Raw genomic sequence first — 16,335 nt, 5'->3', positions numbered from 1 at the left:
AGGCGTTTTTTTCATTTTTTCGATACATGCCTTTGAAAATTTTTTTACGTTTTTTTGGGGCATTTTTTGCCCAAAAATGGATTTTTTGGATCCTGAGCCCTGGTTTTATAACCAAATGATCTAAAATTCGGTATAAGGATACCTTGAACATGTGTCTACAGAATAGCAGTCACATATTTGGCATACACCACTTCTAAATGACTCATTTGGGGGACTTTAATAGCTATTTTCAGAAAAAAAAGGGCCAAAAGCGCCATACCCGTTCCATGTTCTATCTAAAGAATGGCCCGTTCCATCTGCCTTTGGCCATGGAACACGTGTTCCATTGCGGGTTACCTGGGGTCACATTGCACGTAAGTCGTGCGTAATGACCCACACATTCAATTTTATGTGCCTAAGGCCATGTTGATTTGATTATATGGATGACATCCTCCGGGAGCCCCAAAACTGATGCGCGCGTGCGAATAAAAAAAAGTTTTAGCAAAAAAAAAAAAGTTCTTTTCATTATGAAATCTACGTGGTCATGAGGGTTGAGCAAATGGCACAGAATATGGTTTGGCGAATAATCTAGTCTTCAAGTTCATTTCTTTACAATTTCGTCTTTTTTCGCTTGATTTTGGCATTCTATGACATTGGTATAGTTTTTATTAATTTTTTTTGTAACTTATGGTATATTTTTGCTCATTTTGCAACTGTTTTGTACGATTTACAGTATGGTTGAAAACTTTTTTTTTTGGAAACGGCCGAAAATTCATGCGCGCGCGGATGTCATCCATATAATCAAATCAACATGGCCTAAGACCTTCAAAATGTATCTTTCTTTCTTTATTGGCAATGACAACAATATCAAATCTCATCATTGTTAGTATTTGCATACCTGTAATAAGATTAGTAAAGCTTTCGAGATTCAATGTGCTTGTTCTTGCATCTTTGTTCTCAATTACATATCTACTATATAATTCATTTATTTGAGAATCTTTGCCAGTTTTACACAGGCACGGCGGTCTGTCACTACGGCATTCTTTCCCATTGCTAGGCGCGTTCTAAAAAAGTATCGGGTTACAAGACGCTATTTTGGCCTGTTTTGGACTACCCGTAAAACATTTGAAAATAAACAAATAATATTAAGTGGTAAATTTCGTCAAATTAAAATGAAATTATCGTCTTAACATCCTTTAAATGTTAGCTTTTTATGTTAAATCAGTGATTTTTAAAAATTTCGCTCAGAAAGACGATTATTTTTGGGTTTCCGAGCACAAGTCATGTCACGTTTTTGGGAAAACATCGTTCAAACCTGGCTACGTATATTACCCCAGATCCTCGATTTTTATATTTTTCGTTGACTGTCTAGTTTTTGTCAACATATTGGTGAAAAAATTGCAATTTTTTACATTTTTCTCACTAAATTACCCATAATTCAAAATTGAGGCCATTTTTCAAAAATCCCTAAAACACGATTTTAGGGACAACTGTGACAGTCATTTTGAGCCGTAAATGGGGTATGTTTGACTCTCCATGCTTCCAGGTTTGAACGAGTTTTGCAGACATGTCATATGGCCAGAAAGTGTGCATTGTGTTATTCATACAGGCGTAAAGAATCATTACTGTATTCAAGATCACCCAAGCATACGACAGTAGCTTCGCTACATGTTACATACCCACCAAAAATTGTAGCGGACATGTACTGTCCAGGAAACTGTTTGTATCTATAGAAAAGTGTTGTTTTTTATCTGTTGCGAGGCACTCAGGCAGAAGGGCTTGTTTTGCCGCTTTATTGTACATGACCGCAGGTGACCCCGAAATGGAACGCAGGTTCGATTCGAATTGCCCAGATCGAACACAGTTCAGATTCTATGAAATGTGGGAACTTTGTAGCCCAGATTTTACCACCGTGTGGGGTAAGTTTGGAATAGTCCACTTTTGCGTGGGAGGGAGATGGACTGAAATATGCTGTATTTGCTCCCAAGCAAATGTCGGCCTTTCTAGTTTTATTTCTGTTTTATTTATACAGGGTGAGACCTCAGTGCTATTTAAAAACACTGCTTTTCAGGAATTTCTTCTGCAGTTTTAGATCAATGCTTCTTTATCTATTCCAGTTAAAAAAACTCAAACATTAAGATGACTGAAACTTTTTCTTCATTAGCATTAGATCTACATGTAGGTATAACATAATAAAAATTGAACATTGTACTAAGGAAACAAAAATTGTACCTTTCTCCTCATTTTCTTCCATTGGAAAGCAGCCTAGATCCTGGTCTCCTGCTACTTCACCTGTAATATAAACATCTTATCGCCAGTATCACAATCAGGTGTACCCATTTTTTTTCCAACATGTTACCAGTGGATAGCAAAATCTACATAAGTTATTACTGTTTTAGACTTTTATTTCCAAAGAGCTGGTGCAAGATGGAACACAACAAAAAAAGACGTTTAAAAATCGGTTAATATTTAGGAAAAATATTGACCAAAACGTGGTCTAAAATTGGGCGTTTTTTAGCGTTACCGGGGTACATTGAATTTTTACTAATTCTAAGCATTAGATTTGAAAGTACATTTTGTACTTCCTAATTAAAAACTATTTGCTTTCTACATGCAGTCATATGTCACCTTGTGATCTTTTTCTTTTATTTGAAGATACTACCCCTTTTTTGGTTCAATCAAGGCTATATTCCACTTTTACCCACATGTTACCAATTTTCAATCTAATTATGTATGGATATTGCTAAGTGTGTAACACTTTAAAATATGCTTCTATAGGTGTTGATTTGGCTTTTGAAATTAAGGTATGATGTGTGTAAAAGTACAGAAATAGAACAGAATCATTCCGTCATTCTTGTAACATACAGTTGGCGATTAAAGCCCAGGATGTCATTTTCCGAAAAAATCTGTAGCGTCCGTACCCCCCCTTGATTTCTGTACCAAGTTAATCCTGCAGGTTAATGATAATGATGGCTAGAAGGTCTCTATTGCCACATACCAAAACACCATTTAAACCATTGCTGTCATAAACAGTCTGCCCAGTACAGCACCATGAATAGCAAAATGTAGCGTACGTACCCCTGTAGCGTCCGTACCCCCTACCTGTAGCGTCCGTACCCCCAATTAAGATTTTCAGCAAAATACTGCCAAAATTTTTATCTATATGGTAAAATTCTTAGTTAGTACATCAATTACAGTTGAAACAAATACAGATTGTTACCATTTTCACTGAATATGTGAGTTTGTGATGCATTTTAGAAGTGAGTATGTGGCAGCTTGGGAGTTGACATACGGTGAATTGGGAAGTTACTACCAAGCTGTTGCTATAGGGCAGGGTTTGCATTTCTTCCCATTTTTCTAATCCTGTCACATTGGAAGATACAAAACTCAGGAAATATTGACACAAATGCCAACTTGTTGGGGGCTACAGGTACATGTATATGCTTTATTTGTATAACATCCGCACCCCCAAAATTCTTGCTATTTGGTCACTTCTATACAGATCTCTTCAATTTTTGGAGAAGTATCATTAGGCACACTCAGTCATAGGATTGCAAGTTTTAACAACCATTTGTTATTCCTTATTTTTGCTATTTCCAACAAACGAATTATCAATTTAGATATGGTAAGGTTCTTTACCTGCAAATGGGATCGGCCCACCGAGTGATCGTGCATTTCGCTTCAACACAGGAGCTTCAGTTACAGGGTTGCTGGGCTGACTTTGAGGCAGAGGAGGTGGCTGGCGTCTGTCTCTTGGAGTACATGTACTTGGTAATGTACGGAGCACTTGTGCATTGCAGAAAACTGAAAAAAGTAACAAACTTTGATAAGTTAACAGGCTTGCTTGTTTGACTGAGCCTATACTATTATCATAATATTAATACTAAATTATAGTAACATAGTACATGTACATGACTAGTTACTTCGGGTAAAGTCTAAAAAGACTTAAGTATATACATGTGTATGTCCTGCTTTCAGAATATAATGCAGGTATGCAAAAAGAAGCATATAGAAAGTTTGACAACATGTAATTACAAGCCTCTCCAGAAGACGATATATAAAAACTGGAAGTTCTGCTGCAGTATCAAGGAAAGCTGCCAAAATCTAATAATTTCTTTCATACTCATAGGCCAAGGACTAAATACATAGCTTCTTAAGTTATCGTGCTACTGGGTAAATCACAAAAATTGTTCCTCCAAACGTGGAAACATAAATCTAAACAAACCTGACCAAAAACATATCTAGACAAAGGTTAAAAATGCAATAACTGGTGAGAAAACACCATAATCTTGAGTTCATAAATGTTCATAGAAGTCATCAATGATCAAGACACACCTTTGCTTAGGTTACTGAGGCACAGTATACGAACAAAGTGGCGGAGGGTTATTTGGGACAGCTGAGTTTCTTCCAGAGACTTTGTCACCCCGATGATCAGTCCAAGGCAGCTGCACCCAGGGGCATTCTTTAAACTTAAAGCTGTGAACAATGCCAGGCTTTGTGCGGCAACTTCAGGCCTTCCTGTGTTCTCCGATCCTTTCTCTCCCGCTTCTTTTGCAGAACTGAGGTTTTTGTTGGCATCCTTTCGTCTCTTGAGACGATGGAGTTTTGCAGAACTGAGGTTAGTAGTGAGGAAACAACCAGAGGGTTCTGTCACTTGCACTTCAGTCTCAGGATCATGGATGTCTTTCTGTTCAATGTCGGACTCACAGGCTTCTACGAAAGATGAACGGGTGTGATCTGACAAGTCCACAGGCCATTTGGGGGGCAGCAATGGTGGATGAATACCGTCGTTATTGGCTGTTGTGACGGTCTTGATGGGCACTACATTTCCTGGTTTGATTAACATCTTGTTGGCAGAGACTCCATGCAGAAGTGCGATGACCACAAGGTTCTTTAGCTTCTGTTGCTTACGCAGCCTTTGCAGGTCTTGTGCCAACTCATCAGCAGTGACTTGACTGTCTCCACCTGTAATATACATGTACACGTAAGGAGTCACTTTCATCTAATAAACAACAATACTGTACAAGAACAAATTTCAAAAGTTTCTTCAAAGTTTTATGCACTGGTTGCTAAAAGTACCCAAGGAACTGCTTTGAAGTTTGAATTCCAGGTTTAAAATTAAATGTGTATGAGTTGAAACCTGCTACAATGTCCATGATAGCAGAAAAATACATGTACTAGCTTGTAGCATTCACTCAGCAAATATTAGTGTTTCAAGCCCTGTTGTGGCTTACTAGTATTTTTTATGTAATGGTCTGAAACCACCTAAAGATCATACCGACTCATGAGAAGATTGCATATACATGTGTATGTAAATACAAATGACTAGTAGTACCGGTAATTGTTACAATTTGTCAACTTGCTACATCTAGATCAATATCTCACCTCTTATATGCTGGGGCCATGTGAAGTAGACATGCCACCCGGACAGCTTGCACATGTAGCCATATACCTTCCCTATTGTGCCATCAATTTGATTTGCCATACCAGTTCTAGGAAGGTCCTTTTCAGTGGGAAAAACAAAAACTACTGCCTCCTTTCGTTGACGCAAACTTTTGGATGGAAGGGAGATTAAACTTTTTATGAATTTTGACTCAAGAACCATAGACTGTATCCTCTTTCGCTCCTTTAATAACTTTTCATGATTCCATTCTGTTTGTAGAATGTTAAGAACCTCTTTTAATCTACACTTTGTTTCAAATATTCTTCTGGAAACATAGAGAGTAATCTTCTTTTGTTCATTTCCATTCCTGCTTTCCTGTTTATCTTTTATTTTTAAGGGGGACATAGCAGAGGAAGGTAAGTGATATTTAGTTTTAAGTTTGTCAGCAAAATAATTATTTAAAAACTGGGCGGTATTTTCTTCGAATACAAGGTTAACAATATCTTCCAAGCTCATGACTTCTGTTTCCGATGTTTGTTGCTTTGAGGCTTCTGTTTCCGATGTATCTCGCTTTGAGGTTGATATTTGAGATGTGGTTGCTAAAATCTTTGGGAGTTGGCTGCAAATTGCAATGGTAAAGAGATTACAGTAAAAGTCTGGAAGTTCTTCGTTTGCTGCGTAGAGGTTCAGGACATTTATGTGTGTGTAAACACAAACCAAGAGACTAACAATATCATTGACATCTAGTAATTCTTGGTGATCTTCATGACTCAAAGCCAGACTAACTTGGTTGTCCATTCCATCACAAGAACTCTCACTCGAGCTCCCAAGAGAATTTTGCATCGAGGAAAGCCCTGCTAATTTTTTACTGATGTGCTTTTTTAGAACAGATGCTTCTTCTTCACTGCCAAATATCGAAAAGTTTGGAACAGTTTCCTTTTCCCTGATGTATGAGACTAATTTCTTCAGCATTCTTTGGATTCCAGACTTTATTTGCTTACTAGTAAATTTAGGAGTTTCCATGCCTGTAGGCATACTTTGACACGTCTTAAGTAATACATGTGCCTGTCTGACAGAAATACATGTAGGTTCAATGATGGCATACATGTATCTAGAGTGTATATTTTCATCCTTGAATGGTTCTGACTTCTCTTTTGACACAAGGGCAGGAATAGGGCTTTCATGATAAAGAAATTGTCTTTTGGCTTTTGGTGAATTGCTCATGTTGCTGTCAATCTGATGTCGTCGTTTCCCTCTTCTGGACATGATGAACACTATGTACAGAAGAATAAACATAAACGTTAATATTAAAATTTTAAAACGACAACATCAACAACAACGTCTGGGCAAGCCAACTATTGTGCCTTGCCCCTAAAGAAACCTGCTCGGAGTTCAGTTACACACCTGCTGTGATCCAGATAAATTTTCTACGTTGTGGTTGTAAAATCCACTTTTCATAATTTGAAAATGGCGCCGTCGCCCAGCTGATGGGACCGCATCAGGGCAACCGTTTAATAATCTTCCGAGATCTTCAGAAGATAAAAGCAGTCTCTGTATAAATGGTCTGAATAAGGAGCAAATACTGTGCAAATACATATATGTCCTTGGTCTGAACGACATAACGTTTACTAGTACTTGAAAATCATGCCTCCGTACTGAAAAAATGGGGGAGGGGGGCGTTACGGTAAGGTATTACTTCCACCCCACATTTTTACACTGCAGGCATTTTCATCGGTTCCAGAGTAATGTTGCGTTGTTCTGGACACCCAATTACAACCAAACATGTCGAATTCACCTATGTGACATTACTTCTATGATTTTAATGGCAAAAAATAGCTGCCTTTGACGATTTGTTTATCTTACTTGGTATTACATAATCCGACGTGTGTGTCGCCGTTTTGGACTACAGTGGTTTTGGACTGAGCTAATTTCAAGATCTGTCTATTTATTTATAGCTTCGGATGACCCTGGGATAGTCTGCCACCTGATAGGAATAGTTAGATAATCAGTCGATGTTTCTATATGACGCAAGAAGAGGAATTTGTGGAAGACCTACCTTGTCAGCGCTCACTGAAGCCGTTCAACTGAAATTTAAATTTCCGCGCGCGCGGCTGATAGGTCCACGTCACGTCGCGTGGGTGGGCGGGAGTTTTGATATACTCTCCAAGCAGAGGTTTGGGTTTGGAGTTATTTTTGGTGTGTTTTTAGGCTTTTTATCGGGGTTTCTTTTTTTGCACTGGAATTTGTTTTCACCCCCCAAAACATTCCAGTGCAAGAAAAAAGAAACCCCGATAAAAAAAGCATAAAATTCAAAACACGCCAAAAATAACCCAAACCTCGGTTTGGAGAGAAGTTTTGATACTGCGTTTTGTAGAATTTTTAACACGTTCTTTTGCCGCCCAGAGAAGGTTTGTACCCGTGGCGCGCATTTGCTAAAAAAACTTTTTTGCGAGTCTTTCTCCATTTCCCATTCCCGAAAAGAGCGAACTTTGCAATTTGACCGTCTCCTTCTTGACTTTTCGCGATACGGTTGGGAGCGGTACTGTAGGTTAGACTCTAATACATTGTACATGTATATATGCTCCTGTCATATATTAAGGAAATATACAAGACAGTTGTTAAAGCCAGTGAACACTTGTAAAGGTGCACTATTTTTTTACCCTCGTGTTTCTTCTCCTCCGGGCTACTCCTGTCATTTCGTTAGTTGGATTCAATCTCTTAATTTTTGGCCAAATGTCAAGAAATTTGGCATGCAGGTATAGTGGGCAAATACCCCAGTCATTTTCTACATTTATTTTTCGATACAGGCTTTTAAAATTGTTTGGATCGTAATCTTTCAACTGGCAGACATACATGATACATTTTGTATCAGTTTTGATGATACTTACAGACTCTCAGAATGTCTCCGTAGATTTAAAATTTACATACAAGGTTTATGTTGCAAGCGTTATGTTCAATGAGAAGATTAGAGATATATCTTGGTATCATCCGCTTTCTCTGAACAACTTTGGCCTTTAACTCGACTGTTCATCTGCCCATATGTAGTAGCCTCCACCAGGCATTTCTACGGGAATACGGATCGTAGAATTCGGCAAAAAAGAGTAAAATTGGCCAAGGGAGTCCGGCGCGGTAGTTTCTTTCCCTCCGAAGGCCAGTCAAACCTACAAGGCGACCAAACTCCCCTGGCAATTATTCTCCTATATATTGTCAGCGTAGTTAGTCTGGTAGAGACTACACATGTAGTCATATGCAGTCACTCCAAAGTCCATGGGAGTTACAACACTGTTACAGTAACGTTAACTAGCTACAAAGTTCATATCTTCAAGTCAATATTGTTCGACAGTACGTTCTGGTGTTGTTGACAGTTGGCGATCCCTGAACCGTATCCAACCTTTGTGCAGGTATGTGTAACACACTGTGAAAAACATCACGAGACTTGAAAGATTCAGTGATAACAGAGTTTTGCAAGCGAGAATCCACCACCGTCTTTTTTGGAGAACATTTCGTGTCGAAAGGTATTTTTGTGTGATTGTGAAACATTATGAAATTTGCTGACAACCTGTGTTGCAACTACCGTGTACAAGATGTTGACATTTGAACTGACTTCCTGATTAACGAACAGTTGCTTTCGGTATGGATAATAACTGACTGAAATGTGTTGGCTCAGTTTTCACTGTATGCCTGAAGGTAGCACAGAGTTAATACGGCTTAGAATTCGAATCTGCGGGAATATTTCTGGTCCTAAAACCAGCAATGGTATACAACGTACAGTTCCGTAAATAATTTCATACCGTTGTTGAATGATTGAATGGCAAAGGCCTTGTCGAACAAGTGGTTGTGGACAAAGGTTGTTGTACAGTACTGCCCCCATATATCAATTCGACAGAAAAGATTAGTCAGGCAACATAATTACAAAAGAACATATTGTAGTTAAACTACTCCCTCTCTCAAAACGCGGTGGATGAGCTTGTAGAAATGGGCGTGCCCTGTAATTTTTGATTACGTCACCATGACGTCATAAAATTTGGCATAAATTATCGTCGTGCAATAAGGTCACATACTTGGAGAATTAGAAATCAAGGGCCATACATTTGTAATCAAACACCAAACACGATGCCATAATAGAAGATCTAAGTCATGTGATTTATTCACAGAAACAACAAACTGTTTATGCTTAAGTTTATGATTTATTTACAGAAACAACAACTGTCGACACCTGTCCAACAGCATAAAATACATCAACATGCATTCTTCAGTGTCTACCTTCAAGGTTATTTGTTATACTTTTATCTGACCATTTGAAATATTAAAATAATATTTTCAGTCTCCGTGATTTGTAATTGTACACTCCTTAATCAGTATTTTAAAATACTCAAATACATCGATAAAATTAAAGCCGCTGATCTATATAAACTTAATATTATAAAACTATAATAGATTGTTAACATTGAAGCTGTTTATTTATATAAACCTAACATCTCACCATATATAGGTCGGTGACTACGTGGTTGGAGAGCAACTGGGGAGGGGAGCTTTTGGTCAAGTCCACAAGGCCTACTCTATATACCAAGATCCTGTCAGAATCTGTGCTGCCAAAAAACTGTCTGCAGAATCGGACTACCAAATGACTGGAGCCATCAAAGAACTCAACATCTTGGAAAACCTTAAACCTCACCAACATATCGCAAAATTTATAGAGCATAAGGTACTCTATACCCCCTCTCATAATTGCATTTGGCTTTTTCTTGAATTTTGCGATGGTGGGACTCTTGGTGACTACGTTTTCCGCAATCCGAGAGATGTTCCCGCCAAACGACAACTGGCCTTCCAGTTGGCCGACGCCGTAGCGTTCCTACACGATCAGCACATCGTCCACAGGGATCTCAAACCGCAGAACTTAATGATAAAAGACGGCACTGATTTCCCCATTCTAAAGGTGGTGGACTTCGGCCTTGCTACCGTGTGTTCACGTTTAGATCCTACTAAAGTACACGACTACTTTTCCGGGTCCCTTGGGGGAACACTTTTCTATGTCGCCCCCGAAGTCCTGAGCGCCGGTCAAAACTGGACTACGGCGGTTGACGTATTTTCCATGGGGCTTTTGTTTTGGGCTATGTTTGATAATCTCAATGCTTGTAGCAATACCGACCTGGAGCCCTATCTAGCCCCTTTTGTGAAAAGTCCGACGGGTGCAGGTTATAATTATTCCGAGCCCATAGGTCAAGTTTTGGCGCGAGGAGGAAGCGTTGATCATAATGAAGTCATGAGAAACGATCCACAGCGCCGAAACCTTGTCTTCACCATGATAGACCCAGATTACAAGAACAGGCCCACTGCTAGCGAAGTCTTCAATAACCTAAAGATGATTGAAGACGGTTATACCGGCTATACAGATACAGAAGACCGAAACGACCTAGACGAGTCGTACCAACACGGAAATGTCGACAGAAGTCCATCTGTAGACACAATTCAAAACGAACACAAAAATGCATGCTGCCAAATATTTTCTACCATCTTCCTATCCTTGCTGTACTGCTTGATTCAACTCATGAAAGCGGTTGTCCTACTCATCATAACCATTCCGTTTATACTGGTCGTGATACTGAATGTATTACTCGCTCTATACGTGTTCTTCTTCTATCTTTGCTGCAGTGATAGCGAATGCTTGGCCTATGTTGTCAAGTTTAAAATGGTTCCGCCTGCATTTGAGCATTATAAGAATGTCTGTTCTCGTGTGGTGAATTTCCAGAAGTCTTTTCCACCATGCAGTTGATCAAAACTTTGTTCAGTCAATTGTACAGATAGATTTTTAAAGATGACTTACATGACCTAAGCGCCATCCTTGTTCAGCACTGCCCATCCCATTCACTAAGCAGGTGCACGACTATGCAAATATTTGACGGACATACAGCTCATTGGTCGAGCCGATAATTGCCATGCTATCATTGGCTGAAGTGATAATTGTGTTTGACAGGATCAGTGCACCTGTAGCCACCCTCTCATTGGTCGATCCACTAATTACCATGCTATCATTGGTTGAACTGATCGATGATTGTAATGATGAGAGGATCACACATTAATCAGTTGCCTCTTCTGTAAATACATGTGAATAAAATAAATATTTTACTACAAATTCTAACTTTGTCGACCTATGATGAAAAAGATCCACAACAGCAAAAAATTGAGAGACAACAACAGTTTGAAAAATATTTCTATTGCTGTATTTCCAAAGACAGGTCTGTACATTAAGTATGGGGGTAGGGTTGACCAATCAAAACTGTACAAGGCACGTTGGTTTAGAAAATACAAAACTAGCATCCTCGGTTCTCTGTCCGTTCATGTAGAGATATCGTTTACCATGTGAGCAATGAAGCATTGTTACAATACAATAGGTACTTTTCCACATGCAGGCAAGGTCTTTTTCTGTGATACATTGTCATTTCAAATTACATTTTAGTTTACATCCAAAAAAAGTTATCTTACATCTTGTGTGGAGGTTAGTATATTTCATGTACAAGTTGTTCTGTAGAGGTCTCCAAAGCATGGAACATGTTGCAACATTTGGACAGTTGTACTTGAGGGTGTAGGTTATACGTTTACCACTTTATATCTTAGAATATCACAAACATGCAGTACAAAATGTACTGAAACAGCACTTCTTATTACATAAAATCACAAAAATGTACTGAAACAGCACTTCTTATTACATAAAATCACAAACTTATAGTGGTACAAACTACAACACATCACATAATGTTACATACATAAACATGACAGGTAACCAAAGTACAAGTATACAAAACAATGTAACAGTTTTATAACTGTAGTAGTGTCACATCAACTGAATCATTGTATATAGTGGCTGTATTGGCAATGCTTTGTAGACATTTAAATATCACTTAAAACACAACACAAATTCAAACTACACAACACAATGAAATTGTCCCTCTCATAGGTACCTTAACCAGTCACTTCATCAGCTGGTATTGGCTATGTAATTTCCACTAAATAATCAAGTTTCTCCACTGTTACAAATAGCTGTTCCATTCACTTGTGTACAGGTCATTTTGGGACATTATAAAAAGTTTATTGCAAAGAGTGTTCTTTGCCGTGGCTTTGCATAGTTACCAGTAGGCAAGATGAGGCTGTTACTGACCGATGTTATGTTTTCTTAAAAACTTCCGCAAAGTTACAGTGGGTGAAAGGTATCCTTCGTACACAGACCTTTGTAGGAATTTTCTAGCAATGCCAAAATTCATCCGTATATAATTTCATTAGGTTGGTGAATGATTGAATAGCAAAGTTCTTTATTTACATCATATTGTTTAACAAGAGCCAATGTTTCGATGACTGTCTGTCATCTTCATCAGACAATTATCAATTATGACTGGTTCACTGATGAAGATGACAGACGGTCATCGAAACGTCGGACCTTGTTAAACAAGTGTTTGTGAAGAAAGAACTTTGCTATTCAATGGCGATATTGTTCACCAGTAACAGTGCAGTCCCCTGTACAACTATACTGATTAAATGGAAAGTGTTACGTGCCACACATTGGGAAAAGTTTCCTGATATTTTCAGTCACTAAACTGTAACAGTAGTGGTTTCGTTACGACCCGTTTTTTCTGTACGATTAAGCTGAGTGTGTAGGTGTCCCAACATAATGTTAGACTGCAAGAATGCCTGGCATCGTCATGCAAAATGAAAAACTGTAAGCAAAAATGCATATTAACATGCAGATGTAACATGCGTTGGCAAATGGCACCGTGGTTTAACAAAAAAATGTTTTATGAACTGGTGCACATAGAAGCACTATAACTGAACATTCTGATCTCCTGTTATCAAGCTACATGTATTATGAGATGCCAGCATTGTAATATTACAAATATTAAGATGAATATATCAATATTTATAGAATCTGTGTGCATTCATCTTAAAATTTAAAAGCATTTAATTTAGTATATAGTACTTACACTAACTTTGAAGAGCATACAAAAAGAGCGACGCTAAAAAAATCATGAAAGTTAACATTATGCAAAAAGCAATGTTGGGCCACCGTACACAATATGCCCAAAGTCCTATACAGTGTACCTCCCAAGTTTGTCTCAATTCATACTTATAGTAGATCTACGTAAGATGCTCGCCATTGCAAATCATATTTGTGCTGTTACTTTTACCTGTTTCCATATGAATTTCCTGTTGTTTTAGATTTCATACAGATCTGCATGCAAGTTTGCTCTGATTTGAATGTTTTTGGAGAATCCAAACAATCTAACAAGAAAAAAACATTACAAAAATCTGGTAAAACACACATAGTCAAATGTTTTTACCAAAAAGTATTGAAGTATGTGGAAAGATTCACTTTTAATGTGGCACTGAAACAGGTTGTCTTCAAACCAAACACAACATGTAACAGTTTGAAGTCAACTTGATTCGGAGCTCTAAAAGTGAATGATTCTATCAGAATAACATGTAGACATATGACTGGCACTTGCAAGCATCTTTTGAAGTCTTGGTAAATTTGTTATTTCTGTCAAACATCTTGGAAAAACATGTGTCACTTGTGTCAAAAGTCTTGGAAAACTGTGTCACGTCAAAAGTCTTGGAAAATTGTGTCACTTTTGTCAAAAATCTTTCAAAAAATGTGTCACTTCTGTGAAAAGTCTAGGAAAAAATGCGTAACTTGTGTCAAAAGACTTAAATCTCAGAAAAAAATGTCACTTCAGTCAAAAGTCTTGGAAAACTGTCACTTGTATCAAAAGTCTAGGAAAAATGTGTCACTTCTGTCGAAAGTCTTGGAAAACTGAGTCACTTGAAAAGTCTTGGAAAAATGTGTCCCCTGTGCCAAAAGTCTTGGAAAAACTGTGTCACATGTGTCAAAAGTCTTGGAAAATTCGTCACTTCTGTCAAAACAGAAATATCATATAAGGAATGGTTATATTTACACATTACATATTAATTCTTATACAAGTATGTTACACTGCCCTGAAGAAATTTGAGTTTTGGGATATCAAAGTCATTACTTTTATAACTGAAGTTAAGATAACTTTTATTACAGTAAGTAATAGACTTTTGATGATTAACGATACTAAAAAGGTATTAAATTACATAACATATGTGATAACATTGTAGGTATGAATTGAAACAAACTTGAAAAGTTATCAGTAAGAGTTTGGGCATTTTCTTCACTTAATCCTACAGATAAAACTACGTCATAAGAACTACAGATTGTCACAGTTTTGTGACCAAAGATGCAGGAAACGATTCCCATTGGATGGCAGGTAAAACCTTCCACCAATCAGTATAGTTCTACTGGGGACTGCACTGCTTCTGATGAAAGGCCTTTCACGATTGGCTGATTTGGCTCCAGATGGTCTGATTTGAAAAATACCTCACCCTTTAGTTCCAAGATGTATATATTGCTTACCTTACATATGAGTAGGAGGAATAAAGCTTTTTTGGTACCAGTACTTTCTAGTCAAGAAGAAAATCTTGCTGTCAACAAGTTTTCTTTATCATATGGCTTGTACTATAGTTTAGTTTCTTCTAGCAGATTGTTGCACAAGTTGTAGAGTTAGGCTTAGTGACCATTTTGCCTTCTTGTTTCTAAAAAAGTTAAGATTCAACATTTGTATAAAATACATGTCATTCTCCATGCAGACATTTAGTTAGAAAGAGTAGGTTGGAATGATGACTTCTCAGAAAGCATTCCTCAAGATATATTATTGTTTGTGGAGTGGTTGTTTATGAGTTGGGGTTACAGTGCCATCTAGTGAGAGATATTAGTACTGCAGCCAAACCATGGTGTGAATGAGATGTTGCAAAATGAATTAAAACTAGAGTGAGGGGAGTTCCAATTTCACAGTAAAGATGCAATCACATTGTACATACTTCTACACACACAAAGTAAAGCAAATTTCACTATGTACAATCTTAAAAGTGTGCAGTGTGTAATTTATAAAAAGCAACACTAAAACATTAACATGTGAGGAAAATACAGCAAACTTGTTCAAAATCACAAGCAAATCTACGCTAAGATCTCTTTAAAACCTAAGAAAACATCTAAAACTCCATTTTGGAATGTACAAATCAGAATTTTCCAAAGGAAAAGTAGAATCGAGGAGACAGACCTAAAATATAGCAGTGTTCTGGTCTGTGAAGGAAATACACATATGTACAGAACTATACACAAATGGTACCAAAACAGTCGTGGCAAATGGCGGCGTACGCTACCGTACGGCGTACCGCGTATGCTACCGTTCCTCCGTTTCCGAGGACGATGGGGGGACCTCGTGGCCAGCCTGTTTAGCTTGCACCTAGATGAAGAAAACAAAAGTCTAAACAAAGAAATCTTAATACAAACAAATTTCCTTTCTTACAACAAATCATCAGTTAATTTGAAGGTACTTGTAGTATTGTTAAAGTTAGCAATCAAACTTTTAGCCACAATATCTATGATAGATAATATAATATAATATAGTGCTAAGTTTAAAAATATGTAATCAACTAATAAAGATTATCACCATGTGTGGTAAGATTTGTGCAGTTTTATCAAAACATCAAAACCAATCCAGCACACGGATCGTGAGTTAGGGCTATTATGCTTCCTATAGTTTTTTTTTATTATACAGTACAAGATTTTAGATGGTGCTATGCAAAGTGCATGAGACAATGCTGGGACAGACCTAGGCATTCAGTTAAACCACAGAAGTTGCATTCAACGCACTACTTGGTTAGACCTTAACCTTCTCCCTGCTACATTTGTAACTAACTCCAATATAAATTTGGTGGGAAAAGGCTACATCAGCAGGGAGAAGGTTAAATGATGGTGTGTGCATTCACCAAAGCAGTGTCTGTATTGTATTATAATGCCATGTTGATTTGATAATATGGATGACATTTGTATGTGCATGAATTTTTGTCCGTTTTCCTAAAAAAAAAGTTTTACGTAACAATACTGTAATCGTACAAAG

The 16,335-nt window shown here is 37.7% G+C and overlaps 2 protein-coding genes across 2 annotated transcripts in view; one reads left to right on the top strand and one right to left on the bottom strand.

Moving 5' to 3' along the window:
- The window catches only part of LOC109482354 (tumor necrosis factor receptor superfamily member 10A-like), a 3,236-nt gene extending 973 nt beyond the window's left edge, over nucleotides 1–2,263 (bottom strand). Inside the window, exon 1 of the mRNA XM_019785041.1 lies at nucleotides 2,212–2,263. Coding sequence (XP_019640600.1) covers nucleotides 2,212–2,233 — 22 coding nt within the window. The 5' untranslated portion in view covers nucleotides 2,234–2,263. The remainder of the gene's footprint in view (nucleotides 1–2,211) is intronic.
- A 7,300-nt stretch (nucleotides 2,264–9,563) lies between these two features.
- On the top strand, nucleotides 9,564–11,215 carry LOC109482430 (serine/threonine-protein kinase pdik1l-A-like). Its single transcript, XM_019785137.1, has 2 exons — nucleotides 9,564–9,632; nucleotides 9,855–11,215. Exons 1-2 carry the CDS (start codon nucleotides 9,606–9,608, stop codon nucleotides 11,133–11,135), a joined length of 1,308 nt encoding a protein of 435 aa, XP_019640696.1. The 5' UTR covers nucleotides 9,564–9,605; the 3' UTR covers nucleotides 11,136–11,215.
- Nucleotides 11,216–16,335: the final 5,120 nt, after the last annotated feature.

This window comes from Branchiostoma belcheri, unplaced genomic scaffold (genome assembly GCF_001625305.1).
Source record: "Branchiostoma belcheri isolate BF01 breed outbred unplaced genomic scaffold, Haploidv18h27 scaffold6, whole genome shotgun sequence".
In the NCBI taxonomy this organism is placed as follows: domain Eukaryota; kingdom Metazoa; phylum Chordata; class Leptocardii; order Amphioxiformes; family Branchiostomatidae; genus Branchiostoma; species Branchiostoma belcheri.
The sequence above is the reverse complement of the archived record's forward strand: the minus strand, read 5'-3'. Positions and strand labels throughout refer to the sequence as shown.

What these genes read in the sequence shown, in the direction of transcription:
- LOC109482430 (XM_019785137.1), top strand. Translation starts at nt 9,606, where the DNA reads ATGCATTCTTCAGTGTCTACCTTCAAG. An exon ending in CTTCAGTGTCTACCTTCAAG is followed by an intron (nt 9,633 to 9,854) that starts GTTATTTGTTAT and finishes CACCATATATAG; the next exon opens with GTCGGTGACTACGTGGTTGG.